This window comes from Stegostoma tigrinum, chromosome X, assembly GCF_030684315.1.
Source record: "Stegostoma tigrinum isolate sSteTig4 chromosome X, sSteTig4.hap1, whole genome shotgun sequence".
NCBI classification, from domain to species: Eukaryota; Metazoa; Chordata; class Chondrichthyes; order Orectolobiformes; family Stegostomatidae; genus Stegostoma; species Stegostoma tigrinum.
Window position 1 is genome coordinate 6,670,176 of NC_081404.1, and position 22,394 is coordinate 6,692,569.

A 22,394-nucleotide genomic window follows, 5' to 3' on the forward strand; every position below is an offset into this window, starting at 1 on the left:
TTTATACCTTCCACCTCTATAATCCTAAATGGCAGAGGAACTCAGTAGGTACCTTGCATCAGTTTTCATGGTGGAATATATTTGTAGTATGTCAATATTTCAAAAAGAGGCGGGGGCAGAGATGAGTGTAGTGGCTATCATCAAAGAGAGAAGGTACTGGGGAAACTGGAAGGTTTGAAGGTGGATAGTTCACCCAGACCAGATGGGTTACACCCCAGAGGAGATTGTGGAGATATTGGTGGTGATCTTTCAGGAATTACTGGAGTCAGGAAGGGTCCCAGAGGATTGGAAAATGGTTAATGAATGACCCCTATTTAAGAAGGGAAACATGACAGAAGATAGGAAATTATAGACCAATTAGCCTGACCTCAGTCATTGCTCAGATATCACTGTGCATTATTTAGGATAAGATTGTGGAGTACTTGGAAGTGCATGGTAAAATAGGACTGAGCCAGCACAGCTTCATCAAGGGGAGTCATGCCTGACAAATCTCTTAGAATTCTTTGAGGAGTTAACGAGCAGGTTAGACAAAGGAGAGCTAGTGAATGTGATTGATTTGTATTTCCAGAAGGCTTTTGACAAGGTGCCGAACAGGAGGCAAATAAGATGAGCCCCCATGTTGTTTGGGGCAAGGTACTGACATGGAAAGAGGATTGGCTGACTGGCACAAGGCAGAGAGTGGGTTAAAGGGGTCAAAAAGGTGGCAAATGATGACTAGTAAAACGCCGCATGGGTTAGTGTCGGGACCTCAACTATTCGCATTATACATTAACAATTTGCACAAAGGAACTAAGGGCATTTTTACTAAGTTTGAAGATGCCACAAAGATAGGTAGTGTTGAGGAAGTGGGGAGGCTGCAGAAGGACTTGGACAGGCTAGGAAATAAGGTAAAGAAATGGCAGATGGAATACAATGTGGGAAAGTGTCAGGTTATGCACTTTGGTACGAAGAAAAGTCATGTAGGCTATTTTCTAAACAGGGAAAGGCTTCGGAAATCTGAAGCTTAAAGGGACTTGGGAGCCCTATTTCAGGATTCTCTTAAGGTTAAAATGCAGGTGCTCCTTGTAGTTAGGAAGGCCAATGCAATGTTAGCATTCATTTCAAGAGTGCTAGAATACAAGAACAGAGAAGTATTGCAGAGCCTGTAAAAAGCTCTGGTTAGATTGCAAATGGAATATTGTGAGCATCTTCAGGCCCGGTATCTGAGGATGGAAGTGCTGGCGTTGGAGAGCGTTCAGAGAAAGTTTTCAAGAATGATCCCAAGGATGAAGGGCTTGTCATAAAAGGAAAGTTTGAGGGCTCTGGATCTGTACTCGATGGAGTTGAAAAGTATTGGTGGTGGGGGGAGGAGGAGTGGAACGGTGGGGAGCAAAATCTGATTGAAATTTACAGAATACTGAGAGGTCTGGGTAGAGTGGATATGGAGAAGCTGTTTCTACCAGTAGGAGAGACTAGGACCCATGGGCACAGCTTCAGAGTAAAGGAACAAACCCTTTAGAACAGAGGTGAGGCGGAAATTCTTCAGCCAGAGAGTGGTGAATCTGTGGGACCCATTGCTGCAGCGGGCTATGGAGGCCAAGTCATTGAGTATATTTAAGACAGGGATAGACAGGCTCTTGATTATTAAGGGAATCAAGGGGTACAGGGAGAAAGCAGAAGAGTGTGATTGAGAAACAAAACAGCCATGATTGAATGGTAGAGCAGACGATGTGCTGAAAGGCCCAATTCTGCTTCTATACCGTATGGTGTTAAAAGTACAGGGAAAATCGATGATAGAGCAAACTTAAAGGGTTCGTATCTTAATATACAAAGCATCGAGAATAAGGTAGACAACTGATGGTGCAAGTTGAGGTAAATTAATATGACCTTATAGTCATTATGAAAATATGGTTATGAAGAGATCAAAACTAGGAACTTAACATTCAGGGGTGGCTGACCTTTCAGAGAGACAGGCGGGATGGAAAAGGTGGTGGGGTAGCAATGCTAATAATAGATTAAATGAAAAAAGGACAGTTGAGAGAGATGATCCAGGCTTGGATGATGTCGAGTCCATTTGGGCAGAGGTCAAAGAAACAGCAAGGCAAAGAAGGCATTGGTAGGAGTAGTGTACAAACCCTCCCACCCCAAAAAAAGTAGCATTCTGTAGGAAAGGCTTTAAATCAACAAATAATAGACGCATGTAAAAAGAATAGATCAATAATTGTGTGACTGTAATCTTCGTCCTGATTCTGTTACTGTACACAGTAATTCCTGGTGTGATACAGAGACTGGTCCTGTGTACATTGAAATGAGAACAGATGTCAGAGGTGATCTCGGCTCAAATCATGTAGAGTCCATTTGGGTGGAGGCAAAAAACAGCAAGGGGGTGAAGACATTGATTGAGTAGTGTAAAGACCGTCAAGGAATAGACATCCTGTAGGTAAGGGTATGGATCAGAATAGAGCAATAATTATGTGTGACTTTCATCTTTGTGTTGATTGGGTCAGTCAAGTTGAAAAGGGTAGCTATGGCAACAAATTCTAGAGAGCAATGAAACCAATAGCTATCTAAGGAAGTTAAGGAGAATATTAAGTTGACAGTCAAAGCATATCAGGAGGCCAAAGTCAGTGATAGCCCCGAAGACTGAGATAAATTCAAAGTCCAGCAAAGGAAGTCTGAAAATATAATTAAAGACAGAGAAAACAAACTATCTAGGTAAACTAGTGAGAAATATGAAAACTGACAATAAGATTTTTCGTAAATACATAAAAAGGAAAAGAGAGATCAAATTGAAATAGGCCCCTCAGAGAATGAATCTAGAGTGGTGGTTTTGGAGAACAAGGAAATGGCCGAGGTGTTAAATAGATATGTTGTGTCAGTCTTTATGGAAGATTTCATTAATACTGAAGAATAAGGGGAAGGAATGAAGTACCATCACCATCATTAAAGAAGTAGTATTAGACAAACTAATGGGGCTAAAGGCAGGTAAGTCCCCTGGCCCTGATGGCTTGCACCTGATGATCCTAAAAGATGGAGCTACAGAGATAGTGGATGTGTTGGTTGTAATTTTCCAAAAATTGTTGGATTCTGGAGAAGTACCAGGGGATTGGAAAACTGTTTCTGAAAAGGGAGAAAGTCAAAATGCAGATAACTGAGGGCTGTTTAGCCTAATATCTGTTGTTGGAAAAGTATTGGAATCAATAATTAAGTAATACTACAATATTTGGAAATTAACAATCAAAGCAAACAGAGTCACCATGGCTTCCTGAAAGAGGTAGAATATTGGTATGAATAGAGAATTTCCTCATGGGCAGAAGCAAAGAGTGGAGATAAGGGGCTTTTTTTTAGGTTGGTGGTCTGTGACCGATGGGATCAGTGTTGTGACCACAACATATATTTACGATATATAATCAATGACTTGGAAGAAAGGAGTGAATGCACTCTAACTGATCTTACTATCCTGTCACACTCTATGCTGCTGACCCTCATTTATCCTTCTACTGTTCTCACTGTCCTCTCATTCTCAGTGCTTCTCCCTCTCGTTTATCCTCCCACTAGTACAACTGTGAGCTTACGCTTGGTGCTGCCCCTTCTTATTTTGCTTCCCACTGGTCTCACTGTATTCTCACAAGTGATACTGCTGCCTCTCTCTCATCCTGCAGCTGACCTCACTGCTCTCACTCTCCATGCTGCTGCCGTCTTTTACCTCTCGCTGTACACTTACCCTCTGTGCTGTTCCCTCTCATTTATCCTCCCACTGGTCTCTGCCGCAGTGTCTTGTCTGTGCTCCTGATGACACTGTACTCACACTCTTGTCTCTGCCTGTGTCTGTTGTCCTCTTGCTGGACTCACTGTGATCTCACTCTCTATGCTGCTGCCTCTCTGTTTACCCCTCCCTATGAATCTGCTCAACCATTTCTTGTCAGAAAATCCTGTCATACCCAGAATGCACCTTGTCAACCTTCTCTGGACTACTTCCAGTATATCTTTCCTAAAATAGAGGCCAAGACTGGGCCAAAACTTGGTCAGTCACTGCACTGAGTGTAGGAGTTGGGAGGGCATGTTGTGGCTGTACAGGACATTAGTTAGGTCACTTTTGGAATACTGCTTGCAACTCTGGTCCCCTTGCTAGAGGAAAGATGTGAAACAAGAAAGGTTTCAGAAGAGATTTACAAGGATGTTGCCAGGGTTGGAGGGCTTGAGATTTAGGGAGAGGCTGAATAGGCTGGGGCTGTTTCCCTGGAGTGTCAGAGGCTGCGAGATGATCTTATAGGGGTTTGTAAAATCATGAAGGGCATGGATGGGGTGCACAGGCAAGGTCTTTTCCCTGGGATGGGGGAGAGTCCAAAACTAGAGGAGCATAGGTTTAAGGTGAGAGGAGAAAGACTTAAAAGGGACCTAAGGGGCAACTTTTACATGTAGAGGGTGGTGCGTGAGTGGAATGAGCTGCCAGAGGAAGTGGTACAATTACAACATGTAAAAAACATCTGGATGGTATTTTGAATAGGAAGGGCTTAGAAGGATATGGGCCAAATGCTTTATTTTTAGATTTTTAGATTTATTTAGGATATCTGGTCAGCATCAATGAGTTGGACCAAAGGTTCTATTTCCATGCTAGCTCTATCACTCTATTTTCGGTGTTGTCTGCCCAGTGCCTTGCATAGTTTTAGTAAAATGTCCGTACTTTTATATTCTTTTCTTGAAACAAAGGCCATCAGTCCATTTGCCTTTCTTATTACCTGCTGAACTTGGATGCTAACTCCTTGTGATTTATGCACAAAGACCCCCCCCCCCCCGCCCCACGTCCCTCTGTGTTGCCATTCTCTGCAGTCTTTCTTCATTTATCTCATATTCAGCTCTTCTTCCTGCCAGAGTGTATGACCTCACTTTTCCCACATTGTATTCCATCTGTCGAGTTTTTGCCAACTCACTTAACCTGTCTAAATTCCTCAGTCAAGTTAGTGCCATCCTCCCTGCTTGTTTTCCCATCTGTTTGAGTGTGATCCATACACTTGGTGATAGTAGATTCACTTCCCTCTTCCAAGTCATTAATTAATGTAAATAATTGTGGCCCCAGCACTAATCCCTGTGGCATTCCACTAGTTACTGATTACTATTGTGAAAAGGATCAGGGGAGAGACAGGGAAAGAGCGAAACCAGCGGGAGGATGAAAGAGAGACGCAGCAGCACAGCATGGGACCACAGTGAGACCAGCAGGAGGATAAATGAGAGGAGGTAGGACCAGAACTGAAAAGCAGATGGTGAAATTTGAATTGGTACAAGCCCTTATGGGTATTGATTGTAGCATACTTCTGAGAATCCTGGTCTAAATGCAATTGCAAGTAAACATGGCTCATGTTACACTTTGTGAAGGACAAACCTCCTGTCAGCTTTGTGTACAAAACCTCTTTCCGAGGGATTGGGTATTTAACTAACTGCAAAAAACTGTTTGCTGTTTAAAATCCCCACAAAGGCAAACTAACCCATTGGGCTTCAAATTGGTATGACCAGTGCTGCCCATTCCACGAATTGGACTGGTTTGATCATTCCTTCACTTTCCACTCTGATTTCTCCTTCTGCTTTTGCACATAAGGAAAATGGCATTGGGCGGCTCATGCAGAACCGTGGGATTGCTCCCTGGTCAACGTGCAAGTTGGCTTTGGCTCTTTCGATAGTCTCTAGACCTTCCTGAGTTAGGACTTTGCTCAGGCAACCATGTCCTCATCAAAAAATATTGAGCTAATCAAGGTGAATCTTTCTCAACCAATTTTGCCCACCACGCTTGAGCCTGAACCTTTTACTACAATTAGTGGTAATGGAACCAACTCCTTCTGATATGACACCAGAACTGAAGTTGTATCCTTAATCTGTAAAGGCACCCCAGTATAGGTTAAGAACCAAAAGAACTGCGGATGCTGTAAATCAGGAACAAAAACAAAGTTGCTGGAAAAGCTCAGCAGGTCTGGAACTGCACAGTTCTGAGGAAGGATCACCGGACCCGAAACATTAACTCTTTTTTTTTCTCCTCCACAGATGCTGCCAGACCCGCTGAGCTTTTCCAGCAACTTTGTTTTTTTTACGCCAGTATAGGTTCTCCGCTTAGCTGAGGCCTTGGGCAAAGTTAAAGGCTACATGATACTGAGAGAAGAGCACACAGAGAGAGTTTATGGGCAGAGGGATCAAAGGAGAATACAACTGGTGTGACTGTGAGGGGCTACATTTTGAAAGCTTGTGATTTCAAATTAACTTGTTGGACAAGAACCTGGTATCATGTGATTTTTGACTTTGCCCGATCCAGTCCACCGCCAGCACCTCTGCATCATATTAACACTTGTGACACAAAGGGCCTTACCGAGTCAGTAATGGAGATCCATTTTGAGCTTGCTTTTAACTGAACTGCTTTTTCAATGGAGCACTTAGTGAACAACCTGGTCAAACCTAGCAATTACAAAATTTAGCCCTCAGACTTTAATTTAATGCCAGTTACAAACTAAATTAGGTTTGTACAGTTTTAAAGATGTTCTTGCCCAACGTATGCACATACTTGGTCCAAGGAACCGAAGGAAGGATATACTTGCTGCAGAGGGAGGGTAATGGAGGTGAACCAGATTGATCCTACTTAGGAAGGAAAATTGTATGAAGAGCGATTACGGAAACAGGGCCTATGTTGTCTCAAATTTAGAAGAATGAGAGATAATTTCATTGAAACATGCAAAATTCTTGTAGGTCTTGGCAGGATAGATGCAGGAAGGATGATTTATTTGACAGAGGGAGTCTAAACTGGAGGACACATTCTCAAAGTGGTAGGCTTTTTAGAACTGAGGCGAGCGTGGGTTTCCTGACTTAGACTAAGAATAGTGCAGAAAATAGCATTGAGTTTGACCAGGCATGGTCTAATTGCATGGTGGGGCAGGGCCTCTGAGCTGAATGGCCTACTCCTATTCCTGTTCGTATGTTAATATCCATGACGAAGTCAACATCCCTGTCAACTCGTTGGAGAGAAACTAAAATAGAGAAAGCTCATTTGGGACTACACCAACCGCACAGAGCTACGTTGTCAGGAACACGCAGAGGTGATCAAGTCATTGTGGAAGTGGCAAATAACTCATCTCCCCAACTGTTTAAACAACGTCTGTACTATGTTGGATTGATCAGCCATCTCTGAACTCAATGCACTGAACTGGAAGCAAACCATCCTTGATCCTGAGATTATGAAGATTGCAAATGATTTACATGACTTATTTATTCATTTCCTAGATCCAATAAGAGATGTGGTAGATTTTGTGGTTTGGGGTGAATCTAATATTTTTATTAGTGATATCTTAGCCCACTGGGTTGAATAGAACTATCTCAATGTCTTTAGTTCCATACAGTGCAAATTGGAAGTAACGTACGCAGAAGCACAATTGACAGAAGTGAATGCATCAGATTATCGGTATTATATGCAGATGGGATGAAATAAACAAAGCAGCAGCCTGTGGCAGTGGAAAACTTTCTGCCTGCATTCTTGATGTCAATAAGAAATAAATAGCAGTTGCCCTTTGGGGGAACAACTGCTGATAAAATAAATTCCTTTGAAGACCAGATTCAGGCTTGCCAATATTTACAGCTTAACAGATAGTGCTAGAGATTGTAGGAACTGCAGATGCTGGAGAATCTGAGGTAACAAGGTGCAGAGCTAGATGAACACAGCAGGCCAAGCAGCATCAGAGGAGCAGGAAGGCTGACATTTCAGGCCTAGACCCTTCTTCATAAGGGTCTGGAGATTAGTTTCTACAAATAGTAACTGTTGTGAGGTATGAAACTGTCTGTTGTGAGATAGGAAAGGAAATGGCAGTTTGCAAATGTGGACAGTTTTGTGTCATCTAAGCATAAGATTTCCTCTGAATCATCTGTGAAGGGACAAATCTAATTGTGTTATCTAAAGGTTCTTGTGCTCAGATCTATGAGGAATACTTCAAAGAGGTGTTTTTACATTTGTGGAAAGATTTAACACTTTTAAATAATCTGTGCCAGTTTCAGTGTGTTACCATGGATTAAAGTTCATTTTTCAGTATGGTTGGTCATGGAAGCATGCTATTTCTATCTTTTTGGAAATCCCAAGAAAACGTGATGGCCATCCCACGTGTTCCCCAGTAAGCATAATGCCAGGAGTAAAGTACACATAAAGTTAGCATAGTCCTAGTGGAGTCTCATTAGAGAGAGAGAGAGATGACTGGTGCTGGTTTCACCTGAGGATCACCATGCCTCAGGCGAGGGGCAAGGCTGAGAAAGTAGAACTGTCATAGTGACCTCAGCTGGTGTGGGAATTGAACCCACGTGGCTGGTGTCTGCATTTGCAAACCAGCCATCCAGCCAACTGAGCTAATACCAGGAGCAGGGATTAATTGTTAAACCTGAGTGTGATACTCCATATATGGTGGGAACAATGATGCAAGATTTGGATCATAAAGCACTTTGTCTGCACTGTGCATGATGGTAAAGGAAAGTGACTGGACCTGGATTTCAGTGGTGACTGTCCAAGGTGTTAGAAAATATGACTCAGCTTAGTCAGTCAGGGTGGGTGCCAGTGATTTTTTAAAAAATAATTCATTCATGTATTGAGCATCACTGGCAAGGCTGGTATTTGTTGTTCATTCTTAATTGCCCTTGAGAAGGTGGTAGCGGGACCTACCTGAACCATTGTGGTCCTTGGGGCATCAGTACTCCCACAATGCAGTTAGGAAGAGATGTTGATCAAGCAACAGTGATGGAATGGTGGTATAGTTCCATGTCAAGATGGTGTATAGCTTGTTAGGAGATCTTGCAGATGGCAGTGTTCCTATGTTTCTGCTACCTTCGCCCTTCTAGAAAGTAGAAGTCATGGATTTGGAAGGTGCTATTGAAGGAGCTTTGGTGAGTTGCTGCATTGCATCTTGTAGATGGTACACGCTGCTGCCACTGTGCATCAGTAGTGGAGAGAATGAAAGTTGAAGGTGATGGTGGGATGCCAATCAAGTAAGCTGCTTTGTTCTTGATCATGTCATATTTGTTGAGTGTTGTGGAGCTTGATAGCACATGGAATGCTTTAAATTGGCTGAAAACTGGCATCTGTGATGCTGGGAACTTGGGAAGAGACCGAGATGGATCATCAACTTTCTGGCTGAAGATGATTGCAAATGCTTCAACCTTATCTTTTGCACTGATGTCCTGGGTTCCCTATTAAGTCTCGTCTTCCCAATAGTTGTCCAAATGTCCACCACCATTCATGACTGGCTGTGCTAGGACTGTGCTGCTTTGATTCTCACCCTTTAGTTGTAGGATTGCTCTGTCTACTGTATGCTGCTTCTAGTGTTCAGTATCATTGTAGTCCTATGTTGTAGTTTCACCATGATGACATATTACTTTTAGGAATGTCTGCTGCTCTTCCTGTTATGCCCTCCTTCACTCTTCATTAGCTTGAACATAATGGTTGAATATGCCAGTGATGCACCAGAGTGATGATCGTGGAACTTCAGCTTCTGACAAACTTTCCTTTTTCAATGAAGTATTTGAGCAACAATTAGCAGGAAGAAACAAAGCAAATACTATACAGAATATATTCCAGCTTGTGCCCTATGGCATACATGGATTAGACAGCACATTCGTCAATATTTTGTGACTGCAGTTTCTGGGAGTTTTGGCTTGACCCAGTGCTTTGGGTCTTAGTATTCAGTTACATTCCTCCTCATTGTAAACCTTTTGACTCTTTCTGTTAGAGTTCTGTGTATTCAGCTTGATTACATTCTTGTGATACTTTTTGAGTAGTCTGATTTTCAATATGTTAGTTTTAGTTTACACTGTTCATTCATATTATAAGAAGTAAGTTATTGTCATACATTTCAATTCTTGGCTGATGTGTTTTATTTAAGATTCTGGAATTTAGTTCTTGCTTTGGGCACAACCTGCAACCCTGAGCAAGTTGAACTAAAAATTGCACTGGTTTTCAAAACTGTATTTTTCTCAGTTTTACCCTCAAAATTATTTGCTTGTTGCCAATTACAACATCTTCCCTAAACCACCACTTTCACTCAGGCTTCATTCTAATTCTTCATTAAAAATATTCCATGATATATTTAAGAGTGGGAACCTGGTGGAGTTTGATTAACATAGCTTAACCCAAAAAATAAGCATATTGATCAAGGTGCCTAGTCCACCATGCTAAACACCAGAGGTTTAAACACAGCAGCAAAAACAAAGTTGCTGGAAAAGCCCAGCAGGTCTGGCAGCATCTGTGAAGGAAAAAACAGAGTTAACGTTTCGGGTCCAGTGACCCTTCCTCAGAACTTTAAACCAGATGTTTAAAATTGGCTAGGAGTGAGGCAAATACTTTTCTAGACAGTTTTATTTCAACTCACATCACAACCTCCCACTGCTGTTGAGTTGTTCCCCACATAGATATTTTAAATCAGCGGGTTCGGATATGCTATCACACATCTCTGAAATGGGTGGACTTGAATCCAAGCCTCCTGTCTCAGAGGTAGGGACATCAAGAGCCACTAAGAATAGGAGTTACACATATTTTCTAATCAACCTGTTCAAATGTGTTATGACACACCTCTGAAGCAGGATTTGAGTCTGGGCCTCCTGGCTCGGACTGTGCCACAAGACGACCTCCTTGTTTCCCATGTTTACACCCAGTCAAGTTCTCACTCAAATATCCCTGATTTAAATTGTAATCATCACATGTTCCCTACTTTCTTTGGTCTGAGGCATCCCTGCCAAACGCGACTTGCTGTTAACAAATTTGCTTTTTTCCTTTTTAAAATTAATTAATATATAATAATGAAAGAGAAGCAATACCAGAAATACAAAATGACCATATATTACACAGACTGACAAGCTGTTATGGTCTCGCTTTTGTTTTTGTGTACATTTGAATTCCAAATATCCTTTTTCCGGTACTTCTATTAGTTGCTTAGAGCTTGCTGCTTACTTCATAAAGCAATTGGATAGCTGTCAGCTGCTTTCTACCTTTTTTATATTAGAGATTTCTCCACCAGCATGTTTTAAAACTACATTTTTTCATTTATGTGTTTTGTTGAATGTACGTTATCCCATAGTGGTTTATTGATGCAATACCCAATGGATGTTGCTGCTGAATCCCTTCTTATAAGTTGTTCCAATGATTTTGTGTAAAAAAAAAGCCTTGTCTGCTGCCTCAACATGAGTGAGAGTTTCTACTGCTAAGGTATGTTTTATGGACATTCAGATCTTTTTAGCTTCTCAAGATAAAGAGTAGCATTTACCACCCTTTTCCAACAGAGGAAAGAAACCCTCTAGTACTCAAGAATTTGTTGCAGAGATTTGCATCAAAAGTAACAGTATATGTTTCATATCCTGGTATTTCCCTTGATGGAAATTTGGGGGAAAAAGCTTTTTTTTTGCCCTAGTGGCTTGTTCATCCAAATAATATTCTCCACCTTGGAAATTTTTCACAGTATTACTCCACTCGAAGATCTCAAAACTGGCGTGTAGCCTTGTTTAAGTATCAAATTCAATTTCAATTCACCTGTCCAATGAGACTTCACAATTCCTCCAGTTAAAGGGGAGGTGATAGCGTAATGACACTGTCACTGGACAAGCAATCCAGGGACCCAGGTAACGTGCTGAGAAGCAGGTTCAAATCCCACCATGGCAGATTTCATAAAATTTGGAATTAAAAGTCTAGTGATGACCATGAATCCCATGTCAGTTATTAATATAAAACCCATTTCATTCACTGACGTCCTTCAGGGAAGAAAAACAGCCATCCTACATATAGCAATGTGGCTGACTCAGAACTGCCTTCTGAAATGGCCTAGCAAGCCATTCAGTTGTATCAATTGTACAAAGTCTGAAGAAAGGAATGAAACCAGATAGTGGTATCAATTATGGCACCAGAAAGGTGCCACTGGCAGGACAAACCCAGAAGTGATGGCACAGTGGTATATAGTCGGAAGGGAGTTGCTCCAGGAGTCCTGGCACTAGGTCAGACATGGGCAAGGAAACCTTTCACTGCTGTTTACCATGTGCTGTACAGAATACTGTATTCTAATACTGGAAAGATGCTGCCACCCCAACACATTCATCAAGGGGCTGAAACAACTTGTTACCAATACATTCATATGACAATCAAGTCTGAAATCGCAATTGACTATACCCTGGGCATTTCTGGGTTTCAGTTTTTTTATTACAGTTCATAAATTTCCTCTGCTTCTCAAAATTGCTAACTGTGTTACTCTTTGTACAAAAAAAATGGTTTTAGTTGTTTTTTTATGTCCAGCATTTTGATGGTCTTGTTTCCAAGGAATATTTTTAGTATGTTTTATTTTTCTTCTAGCAGTTTATGTTTGTCAGCAAATGTAACTGCTATTAAAGTTAGGGTTGGAATCTTATGGGAGCCTAAATGATTTGGACTATAAGTGAGAAATTGCCTGAGGTCCCACTCAGTGTCAAGAACTCATTGCATTTTCAAACAGAGTTCCACGCATCAAAAAGAGATTCTCACGAGGGAGTAATGAGATGCCTGTTAAGAGGGGTTATTGCTTCTTGTTGGCCTCATTAATTGCAAATCTTGCCTTGTTAATATGCAGCTTCCTTTTCTATCACCTGCCACCAGAAAACTGGATATTGACAATTCCTGACCTAAATGTCAGGGTCTACACCTGGTGATGTCAGCTCACTGTTTATTTCTCCAGCAGCTGTCTTGGACACATGACAGCAATGTCTCAGCACAGACTCCATGGGCCCCAGCTGCATGCACCCTTTGTCAGTGGAAGCTGGAAACTGAAATTTGACATGCCAGTCTCACCACTTCGTGCCCCTTATCATCATGGCATATCTCCGATGCATTCACAGTGTGCTTCTGCATTTCAGTGCTGTACCTCTCATTGTAATGCTGCTGCAGGGATACTTTTCGTACACAGGACTGGCACCTAACTCATAGATTGGACCAGGCTGCATCTCAGGGCCGCTCGCTTGCTCTCTCAGCACTCACCTTGAACTGGCATAGATGCTCACAACATCACTGACTTTCCTTGCTTTGCCCTGCCTTTTTTGCATTTTGCTGCCTCAGCCAGAGTTAACAGGCTCACAGTACTTCTGCATCATTGCCTTGTCATTCAGCACAACCTCAAAGCCAGGAAGCTTGTCATGGTTGTCATCAGTTCTCGGGCTGATCAAGGAAGATGGTGTTCGCTCAGGGGTCCCAGCACAGTGAAAGGCAACCTCCAATACCAGCCCAGGGGCCAGTGAGCCACTCAGATGGTCACAGTGAGGTTCTTCATTTAAGGGCTGAGGAGCCAAATGCATCAGTTCAGAACTCATCTTGGCTCTTTCTGCCCTGTTGTGAGTTGTTTTCTCTTGGAATGAGAGTAAGGGTGGTGTTAAGGGTGATGAATGTGGGTGATACAGCTGTTACCGTTGGTGCAGGTGGGGGGAAAGGTGGTGAGGTTTTTTGAGCAAGTGAGCCAGCAGCAGAGAAGACATGCAGGTTTAGTGGTGCGGGAGCTCGGGAGTTTGAGAGAAAGTGAGGGAAAATCGTGCGTGCAATCGTGTAAGTGGTTGAGCATGAGTCTTGATGGGATGTGGGTGAAATAGCAAATACGGAGGAAGTGTGAGGTGACAGATGGTTTTTATATTGGTAAGGTGGAGAAATGGTTGGTTGTCTTCCTATATTGCTAGGTGTTTCTCAAGACAGTTGAGGCTGTACTGACCAGGTAGCAGCCTCAGACCTGCCATGGTCATCGCCTCTTCTGGAGGTCCGGAAGAAGACATCCCTCTACCGTCTATCCACTAGGATCTCAGGCACCTGCCAGAAGGCAAGGTGTCGATTTCCCTTGTCTGCCATGCTTGGGGCAAATGTCAAGAACTGTGTATGGCAGCTCTGGATTGACAGTGCTTGTCTGGGTGCGCCTTTTAAAGATGGGCATGCCCAAATATCTGGGCACTGGAGAGTTCTTCCAACCAAGGCGAGTGGTTGCATTGGACGAGAGGGGTCCATAGGTGGGAAGTAGTTAATGAGGCATTTTTGGTTAGATAACATGAAAAAATTTGCAAGGCCTTGCAGAGTGAAACCTCCCCCATGAAATTCCATGAAACTAACACTTTGCTTAAATGTGATGAAATTCGGTCCATGAAGTCTGTCAAACTTTGGCCCAGTCAAACAGCTTAAATGATAGCACAGATTGAGGAATTTCCAAATAGAATTTTTGTAGACTTGGAAGCAATCTGCTGAATTCCATTTTGTACTCTTCCATAAAATTACCTTCACTCTTTCTGAATTTGTCAAAATCTGACCACGCCTCATAAGCTGCAATAAATCATCTTTTTGATAAATTCAATTCATGAAAGTTAACAATGTGGCCAAATCTCATCCACGTCCAAATCACCTAATTCTAGAAAGGCTTAGCTTCTTATCCTGCCTTTGTATGTAGCAAAAAAGCTGAGGTTTTTTCTTGCTTCTTCAACAATAAAGTGCATGGAAAGGTGGAAAACAGAAGCAAAAGCAGGCCACTTAGCCCTTCATGTCTGTTTCACCATTCAGTATCATAATTCAACTCAGTGTTCTGTTCTTGCTTTCTCCTCATACCTTTGTGTCCTAAGAGCTATGTGTACCTCCGTCTTGAAAACATTATGTTTTGGCCTCAACATTTTTTCCCTGATGCAAATAATTCCACAGTCTGACCACTCTTTACACAAAGATAATTCTTCTCGTCTCAGCCTTTATCGTTGAACTATTACCCCTGGCTCTGGACTCCTCAGTCATCAGGGGCATCCTTCCAGTATTTACCCTGATTAGTTGTGTTAAAATTTTGTAGGTTTCTGAAGTTCCAATACCCCACCCGCCCTGGCTATTCTTCTGGATTCCAGTGAACATTCTCATTGATCTGTTTTCTCTTAATATTTCAGTCCTGCCATCCCAGGAATTGCTTCCATGGGTTGGATCCACATGATTACTTATTTCTTCACTGGTCATAAGAAAACAGCTGGCTTGATCATACCCCAATTCTTTGCATTTAGATTCAGCCACCTCTCTGAAATTTTCTCCAAAATTACTCTCTGACTTGTAAACAACTAGCTATCCTCTGTTACCGTGTTGAATACCAGAGGTTCAAGGTTGTTTGGACAGAGGCATACCTGGTCAGAGTTCTACTCCAACTCCCACATCACAAAATTGCAACCCACTGACTGTGTTTCCTGCATGCATTTATTTTAATCATTTTGTTTCAGCACGTTATGACACACTGGGGTAGGTGATGGGCTTGTGGCATAATCGCTGGACTGTTAATCTGAGACCCAGTAATGTTCTGGACACTCAGGTTCATATCCCACAGCAGGTGATGGAATTTGAATTTGATAAAAATCTGTAATTAACTGTCTGACAGTGATCATGAAAACATTATTGACTGTCAGGAAAATCTCTTCTGGTTCACTAATGTCCTTTAGGGAAGGAAACTGCCCTCCTTACCTAGTCTGACTTACACAGCAATGTTATTGACTCTGTCAGCCTGTTCAGTAACGCCCTCATCCATGAATGAATTAAAAAGAAAGCATCCGGCACAGGTGGGCCCTGAACCCAGTCCTCCTGGCTTAGAGATAGCGATGCCATGTGTGTGCACCCCATCAAGCTCACCCCAATTATGCCTTAAAGAGCTTGTAACCATCACCGCTTCCCTAATTCCAGGTGGTCTCCAGCATTCCTACTGGACCATACTGGATGATAGCACACCACCTGAGAGAAAATTAATTTTATGTATCTACAAACCAGTAGAATCGACTTACTCGTTGCATTGTTGTACAGTAGTCAAGTTTTTAGTTTGCTAAAAATGTTTAATATATAAATGCTTTTAAAAAGTGCATATTGATGTCTGTACTAAAAAAGTTTAATTTTAAAGGGCATTTAACAGACATTTGCCAAGAAGGCAGAACCAACCTCTGTCACAGAGTTTTAAAGCTGGTACAAAAGATTGAAGAAGCTTGATTTATGTTCAGAATTTGCATCGGAAATCCCCCACTCTCTTGAGCTGGCTTGGCCAATGTGCTGTGACTGGGGAAAAACGTTGAGATTACACTAGTGACAAAATTCTCTGAATCCCTGATTATGAACGACAGTTTTAGAGTTAACAGTTCCCAAGCTAGGAAAGAAACAACTGAACCCTTGGGATCTAAAAATCACTGAACTGGGGAAAATCAAATGATTACTTAAAAGGACAGTGTGAAGTAAATTGAAATGGATTTTCGTAGTTGTGTTAAAAGTTAAAGGGGAAATTTCTGTTTCTGTACTTGAAATTACAAGTTGATTACAATAGCCATGTTTAGTCAGTTGTGTGGTTAGCCTGTTTGTTTCAGTAAAGCCTTAAAATGTAAAACCTTGTTGTGTCAACCTTTCAACTATCAGCTGAAAGTTCAATTATTTTCAGTTAACTGTCTCTATGGCAGTAACACTAGGAAATCATGCTAATGACTTTGTATAAGTATTTTTTCAATTTTACTTGCATTATATATATTATTCTGTGTAAATCCATGATTGTATCTTCCAGGGACAGGATGATGCTGCTAAAATTAGAACAAGAAATTCTGGACTTTATCGGTGATAATAAGTAAGTAAATTATTGCTGCCTGTGTGACAACCTGTGTGCCAGTGAAAACAAGTTTTAGTCAAATTGTGTTGCATATTGGAGGATATTTTACATATGAATAACATTTATAAAGTTATCTTACTCATTTTTGTTTTCAGAGCTAAAATTTCTTAGAAAATATGCAGATCTGTACAGGTCCCTAATAATGAGGTTGTTTTGATGAAAAGGTGGAAACGGGCACTTGAGATCTTTTTAATCAACCTATTCAGGCATATTACAACACATCTCTGGAGCAGGTAGAAACTTGGGACTCCTGGCTCAGTGGTGGAGACAAGACGACTGTGCCACAAAAACCCCTAAAACGGGTACTAGATAGGTCCTGTATTAATAAGTTACAACTTCTGAGAGTCTGGCTTTAGTATGTGACTTTAACCCTAACTGCTGATGACATAATTTAAACATGCCTGACGATGTTAAACTAGCTACTGAGTGCAGGTTAGACACAAATTTCATGGAACACTTTATGAAGACTGTATGCATTCAGCTGCACTGTAAGTGGTCAAGTCTGCTATTTCAGGCATATTTCAATTTGGCACTGAGAGCAAGGGATTGAGCACAGACAACCACGGATTAGACTCTGGAGATCCAGGATATCCACATGAGGAGTGCCCTGCAATCATGGGAGTTACAAAGTCCACCTACCCTCCTGTCTCCCTCCTCTGCAGTTGCTGGTGCTGCTCTGTGTGGCCCTAAGTCATCCTCACTTGTCTTCTACAGACTCAGAGTGATCCCTAGTGAGATGCTGATAACCAAGCACTTCCCTTTTCCTGGTGTCCCTTTATAAGGTGTCCAATAAGGTAGAACACACTATTTAGTGTTTTTACTTGCAGACCTCAGAAAATTTACAAAATAAAGTAAGTATTGCTGCAGTACTGTCGTCTTGACAGTGTTCCAGAAGGCCTTCAGATGGTTTCAAAAACCTTATTCAGTCCTCCAGCAGCCACTGATCCAATCACAATAAGATTTAGGCTTGTAAGACAAGAAATTGTGTGCGCATAATTGAGTTTATTCGCTCATTGATTTCAATCGAGGATTTTGACACTTTGCTCTTGTGAACTATTGCTTCCTATGTTAGGCCTGATTTTCTCCTGCTTCAGAATTTTGAGCAAATGAAGATGCCATAAATTGCTAGTGTAAAGATTTAAAGACTGCAAACAGAGCAAAGCTTGGTGGCTCAGTGGTTAGCCCTGCTCCCTCACAGCGCCAGTGACCTGGGTTCGATTCCACCCTCAGGTGACTGTCTGTGTGGAGTTTGCATGTTTTCCCCGTGTCTGCATGGGTTTCCTCTGGGTGCTCTGGTTTTCTCCCACAGTCCAAAGATGTGCACGCCAGGTGGATTGGCTATACTAAATTGCTCGTAGTGTTCACGGATGTGTAGGGTGCAGGGGAGGTGGGCTGCTTTTAGGGTTAGTGTGGACTTGTTGGGCTGAAGGGCCTGTTTTCACTTAGTAGGGATTCTGAGAGTATATTTACATTGGATTGTCTAGCATGTTATTTTCTCTTAATTAGCGTTAAAGGTATGACTTAGTAAATACGTAAGCATATGCGCTGACCAATGGAATAAAATGACGCAAATTTATAATGCACCTTATCACATTTCAAGGCTGTTTTGAGCCGAAAAATTATTTCCGAAGTGCAGTTGCTGACATGGCAGCTAATTTGTGCAGAGTAAGGACCAGCACACATTACCAGTTCATCTGTTTTAGTGTTTGCTGAGAAAGGAATGTTGTCTAGAACATTGAAAGAACTCCCTGCTCTTCTAGTAGTGCCATCAGATCTTTAACATCCACTTGACACAAGGATGGGGTTCAGAATGATACCTGCAACAATGCAGCATCTCTTCTGTTCTCCACTGGAGCTATGAGCCTGGATTAAATATTCAAATTCAAGAAATAGAGCCAAACCCTCTCGTTTCATTCCCTCTCTTCTATAAAATCAGCTTCATTAAAATGAAAAAGTTGTAGTTGCAGCTTATGTGCAAGACATTTTATTTAACTTTGTTATTTTCAGTAATCAGTACAAGAAATTTCCTCAGATGACCTCCTACCACAGAATGCTCTTACACAGGGTGGCTGCATACTTTGGAATGGATCACAATGTTGACCAAACTGGAAAAGCTGTTATAATTAATAAGACGATAAATACAAGGATGTAAGTATATTGTAATTAAAAAGCATTGGAGACCAATCTTGCATACCGTTTCTCAGTGAAATTCCCACCACTGTAATTTGACTATAAAGTATGAAGGTATCCACTTTTATAATGGGCAGTTACTCTACTGGCCAACTACTGATTAACCATTTGCATGTCCATTTCAAAGTTGTTAGTTATAGTGATTTTCTTTTGATTAACTCTACTTAATTTTCGGGATGGTGGGAGAATGGTGGAATAGCTGTGTTGTGTGCCAGGTTAAAATTGCTCGTTCGTTAATTCCACACTTGGATCTAGTCCTTTCTTCCACTTTGACACATTGGGTTGCACATGCTATACACTAATCTTGCCCAATTCACATTTTTACAAGTCTTATTGTGGTCAATTGTTGGCACTGAAAACACCATGTTTTTTCCCTGCGTGACAATATGAATATGACAAGATTGCATTGTACAAATAGAGACCCCCCCCCCATGTAATAATAATGGGCGCTATAATGCATGAAGAGAAATTAGTTTCTTTCTATTCTGTTAGCCTCACTGCACCCCATGATTGAATTGCAGCTCCTTTAATGAGAGTAGAAATGGTGTGGCAAGATGCATCTGTGTCTGAGACTTAACTGTATATTTCTGGAACCAAAAAATGTGGTAATCTCAATTTTGCAAGAACAAAATATGTGTGGAAATTAGGGACCTGTGGGTGACTTGTTACAGGGAAAAATACGGAAAATATGCTTTCTTCAGGTATTATACTGGCTATCGTGTATGTATGAACCCACTCACTATAAGTTTGGAACCTGTACTCCAACCACGTATCTGTATAGGGTAGTGCTGATCTATCACCGAGACCAAGGCCCTATCCACTGCACCAGGTTTCATGTGGGAATGCTTGAGCAGTATAGCAAAGTTTTTATTGGTTGTATTTATTGATTCCCTCCAAGTTTTTCTCTTAGTTTCAAATAATAAGATTGAGGATGTCATTCTCTTTATGGACCTAGCCATTGGCAATGGAATGAAGTTTTTGGCCAGTGGAACCTGTGCAGTTCAATGCTAGTGAACTTGCACAATTATGGACATCTCTTAATCATAGAATCATCGGATGGTTACAGCACAGAAGAAAACCATTGAGCCTGTCATGTCTATGCTGGATTTCTGCAAGAGCCAGTTATTCTAATTTCTCCAATCTTCTGTATTTGTCTATTTCCTTTTGAAAGCCCCTGACAAATTTGCCTCAACCACTTCCTGTAGTAATGAGTCCCAAATTTTAAGGGTAAATAAATTATAATAATTTAATAATAAATTATAATATATTTTCATATTGCATTTATTGTTCACCATCCTGTATATATGGCCTCTAGTTTTGACTTCTCCAATTGGAAACATTCTTTCCACTTAAACGTGATGGACTGATATATTTGCTCCAATTTATTGACAACACTACTCCTGTCCCCCCCATCTGGGACATTATTGAATGAAAATTCTGTGGATTTTTACTTTCTTTAAAAATAGCTGGTGTTGATGGGGATATATTTCACTCAGGTCTTGTTTTAGAATCGCAGCTTGTTTCTCACATACAAACATAGATGCTGAATAAAGCAGGTATGGGGACAGGTGGCTACAAGTTTGGCCAAAGTGATGAATTTAAAAAATCCTCTTTGATAAAAATGACGAGAGGGTTTGGAGAGAAATGCGGGCAGGAATTCAAGTGCTTGCGTCTTAGTTGGGTGAGCACACGCCCCTGCCGTTGGTGGAATGAAGAAGCGGGTGTCGGTGTGCACGGAAGGCTTGAGTTAGAGAAACAGAAATCTCTGGGGATTGCTGAGGAACTTACAAGATTTGAGGAGGCTGCAAAAGCCCATAAAGAGATTTAAGCATAACAGCAAATATTTAAATGAGAGATTTTAGAGGCTGGGTGGAATGTGGTGTTGAAATGGAGTTGGCTAACATCATTTTGAAATGGATAAAGTTTAGAGAGGGTAGTGGGTGGGAGGCTGGACAAGGGAGCTCTTAAATGATTGCATTTTAATATCATAAAGGTATGGACAAGGTAACCAGCAGCAGTTGGACTGGATTTTGGTGGGGATTGACTTTGGAGCTGAAGGTTAGCAGTTGTGATGAAATTTAGGATCCGGTGTATGTAATTCAGACTGTTGAGCCTGCAGTAACTAATATGGGGTTGGAAACTCGACTTGAGGTCAAGTAAGGCAAACCAGCAGGTTTAGCTTGAGACAATAATTAGGGAAGGGAATGAAATGAGTAAAAGGGTAGGGAATTTGTGGTTGATCTTCCCAGTGTTTAACTGAAAGCTGATGGTTTATAATTTAAGGTTTTTCTTTTCCCCACCATAGACCAGAGCAGAGGTTTTCAGATCATATAAAAGATGAGAAGAGTATGGATTTTCAAAAGAGATTTATCTTGAAAAGAGACGACACAAGCCTAGACAAAGATGACAACCAGGTGAGTTCATGTGTCGTGAGGAGATAATTTACTGTAAAGCAAAAGTAAGAAAAAATGCTTCCATCCTTGTCTTGTTTGTTTGCTTCATCATTCTCTCTTTTGTGTCAGATATACCTACAGAGAATTCTTACTTTCTGTGTAAAGGGACTTGTGCAGGAGGGAATAGATGGGGTGGAAAAGATTTGCAAGTTACCATCTCATGCAACAGAGTTGTCAGAATCCACTTGAGCAGTACCTAAAGAAGATTTCAGCATTATTATTTTGCAAAGAAGAATACTATATCCAAAATTGATACAGAATATGCTGTGAATGCAAAGAATCTGACGAAGGTCCCATTGAAACATTGACCCTCGTACTACAAACAGCCATTGGTGCATGTTTAGCACGTATTTTAAAATTTCTCACCCTCAAAGTAAGATGCATTTTAGCAACACACTTATTGTATTGTTGCCTTTGAGCTGGAATTTTGGAGGATGGAGATGGAAGGGAGAGTATTAAATTAATTGAATCCATAGGTGACAAAGATGCAAATAAAAATTTCATGGGCAGTATGGTAGAGATAAGGAATATTGAGGAGGTTTGGAATAAAGTAGTTTTTGTAATGGTGTTGGGTAAAATGTGAGGTTTGAAGCTCACTTGGGGTCAAAGATGGTCAGTAATGATGGAGTAAAGATTTTTGGGTTGATTAGAGAAAGTGAAATAACAGAAGGAATTTGATTCTCCACAAAGGGTCAAGGAAAATTGTTGAGCTGGGTGTTATCAGAGTGCATCTAGAAATTGATGTCCTTGTGGATGTTGTCAGTGAGGAGTACCGTATAGAAGAAGGGGGAACTGAGGATAGGTTCTTGAAGCATTGTGGGGTTAGAGTACAAACTGCTGCTGTAGATATCAGTAGCATGATGCGAGACAGTTCTGGAAGAGCTCGACAATGGAAAAGGACTGATAGAAGAAAACTGTATATTAACCATATTAGAATACTGAAGAGAAATTGAGGATAGCGGATGGGTAACTTACTGCAGACTCAATCACAGCAGATGTCATTGTGACTTCAGCCAAGCTGTCTTGACGCAGTGCATAACATTAAAACTGAGTTTTAGAAGAAATCATTTGGCAATTGTTTAGAATCATTTATGACTTTGCTACAAATAGAGCGCTGGGGAATCTCAAG

At 41.2% G+C, this 22,394-nt stretch overlaps 1 protein-coding gene across 13 annotated transcripts in view; it reads left to right on the forward strand.

Moving 5' to 3' along the window:
* LOC125448288 (R3H domain-containing protein 2) overlaps positions 1–22,394 on the forward strand; it is a 265,250-nt gene that overhangs the window by 155,181 nt on the left and 87,675 nt on the right. For all 13 annotated transcript variants that reach the window (XM_059643331.1, XM_048523499.1, XM_048523500.1 and 10 more), the window contains 3 exons: positions 16,521–16,580; positions 18,630–18,770; positions 21,118–21,226. In XM_059643331.1, the coding sequence (XP_059499314.1) occupies positions 16,521–16,580; positions 18,630–18,770; positions 21,118–21,226 (310 nt within the window). The remainder of the gene's footprint in view (positions 1–16,520; positions 16,581–18,629; positions 18,771–21,117; positions 21,227–22,394) is intronic.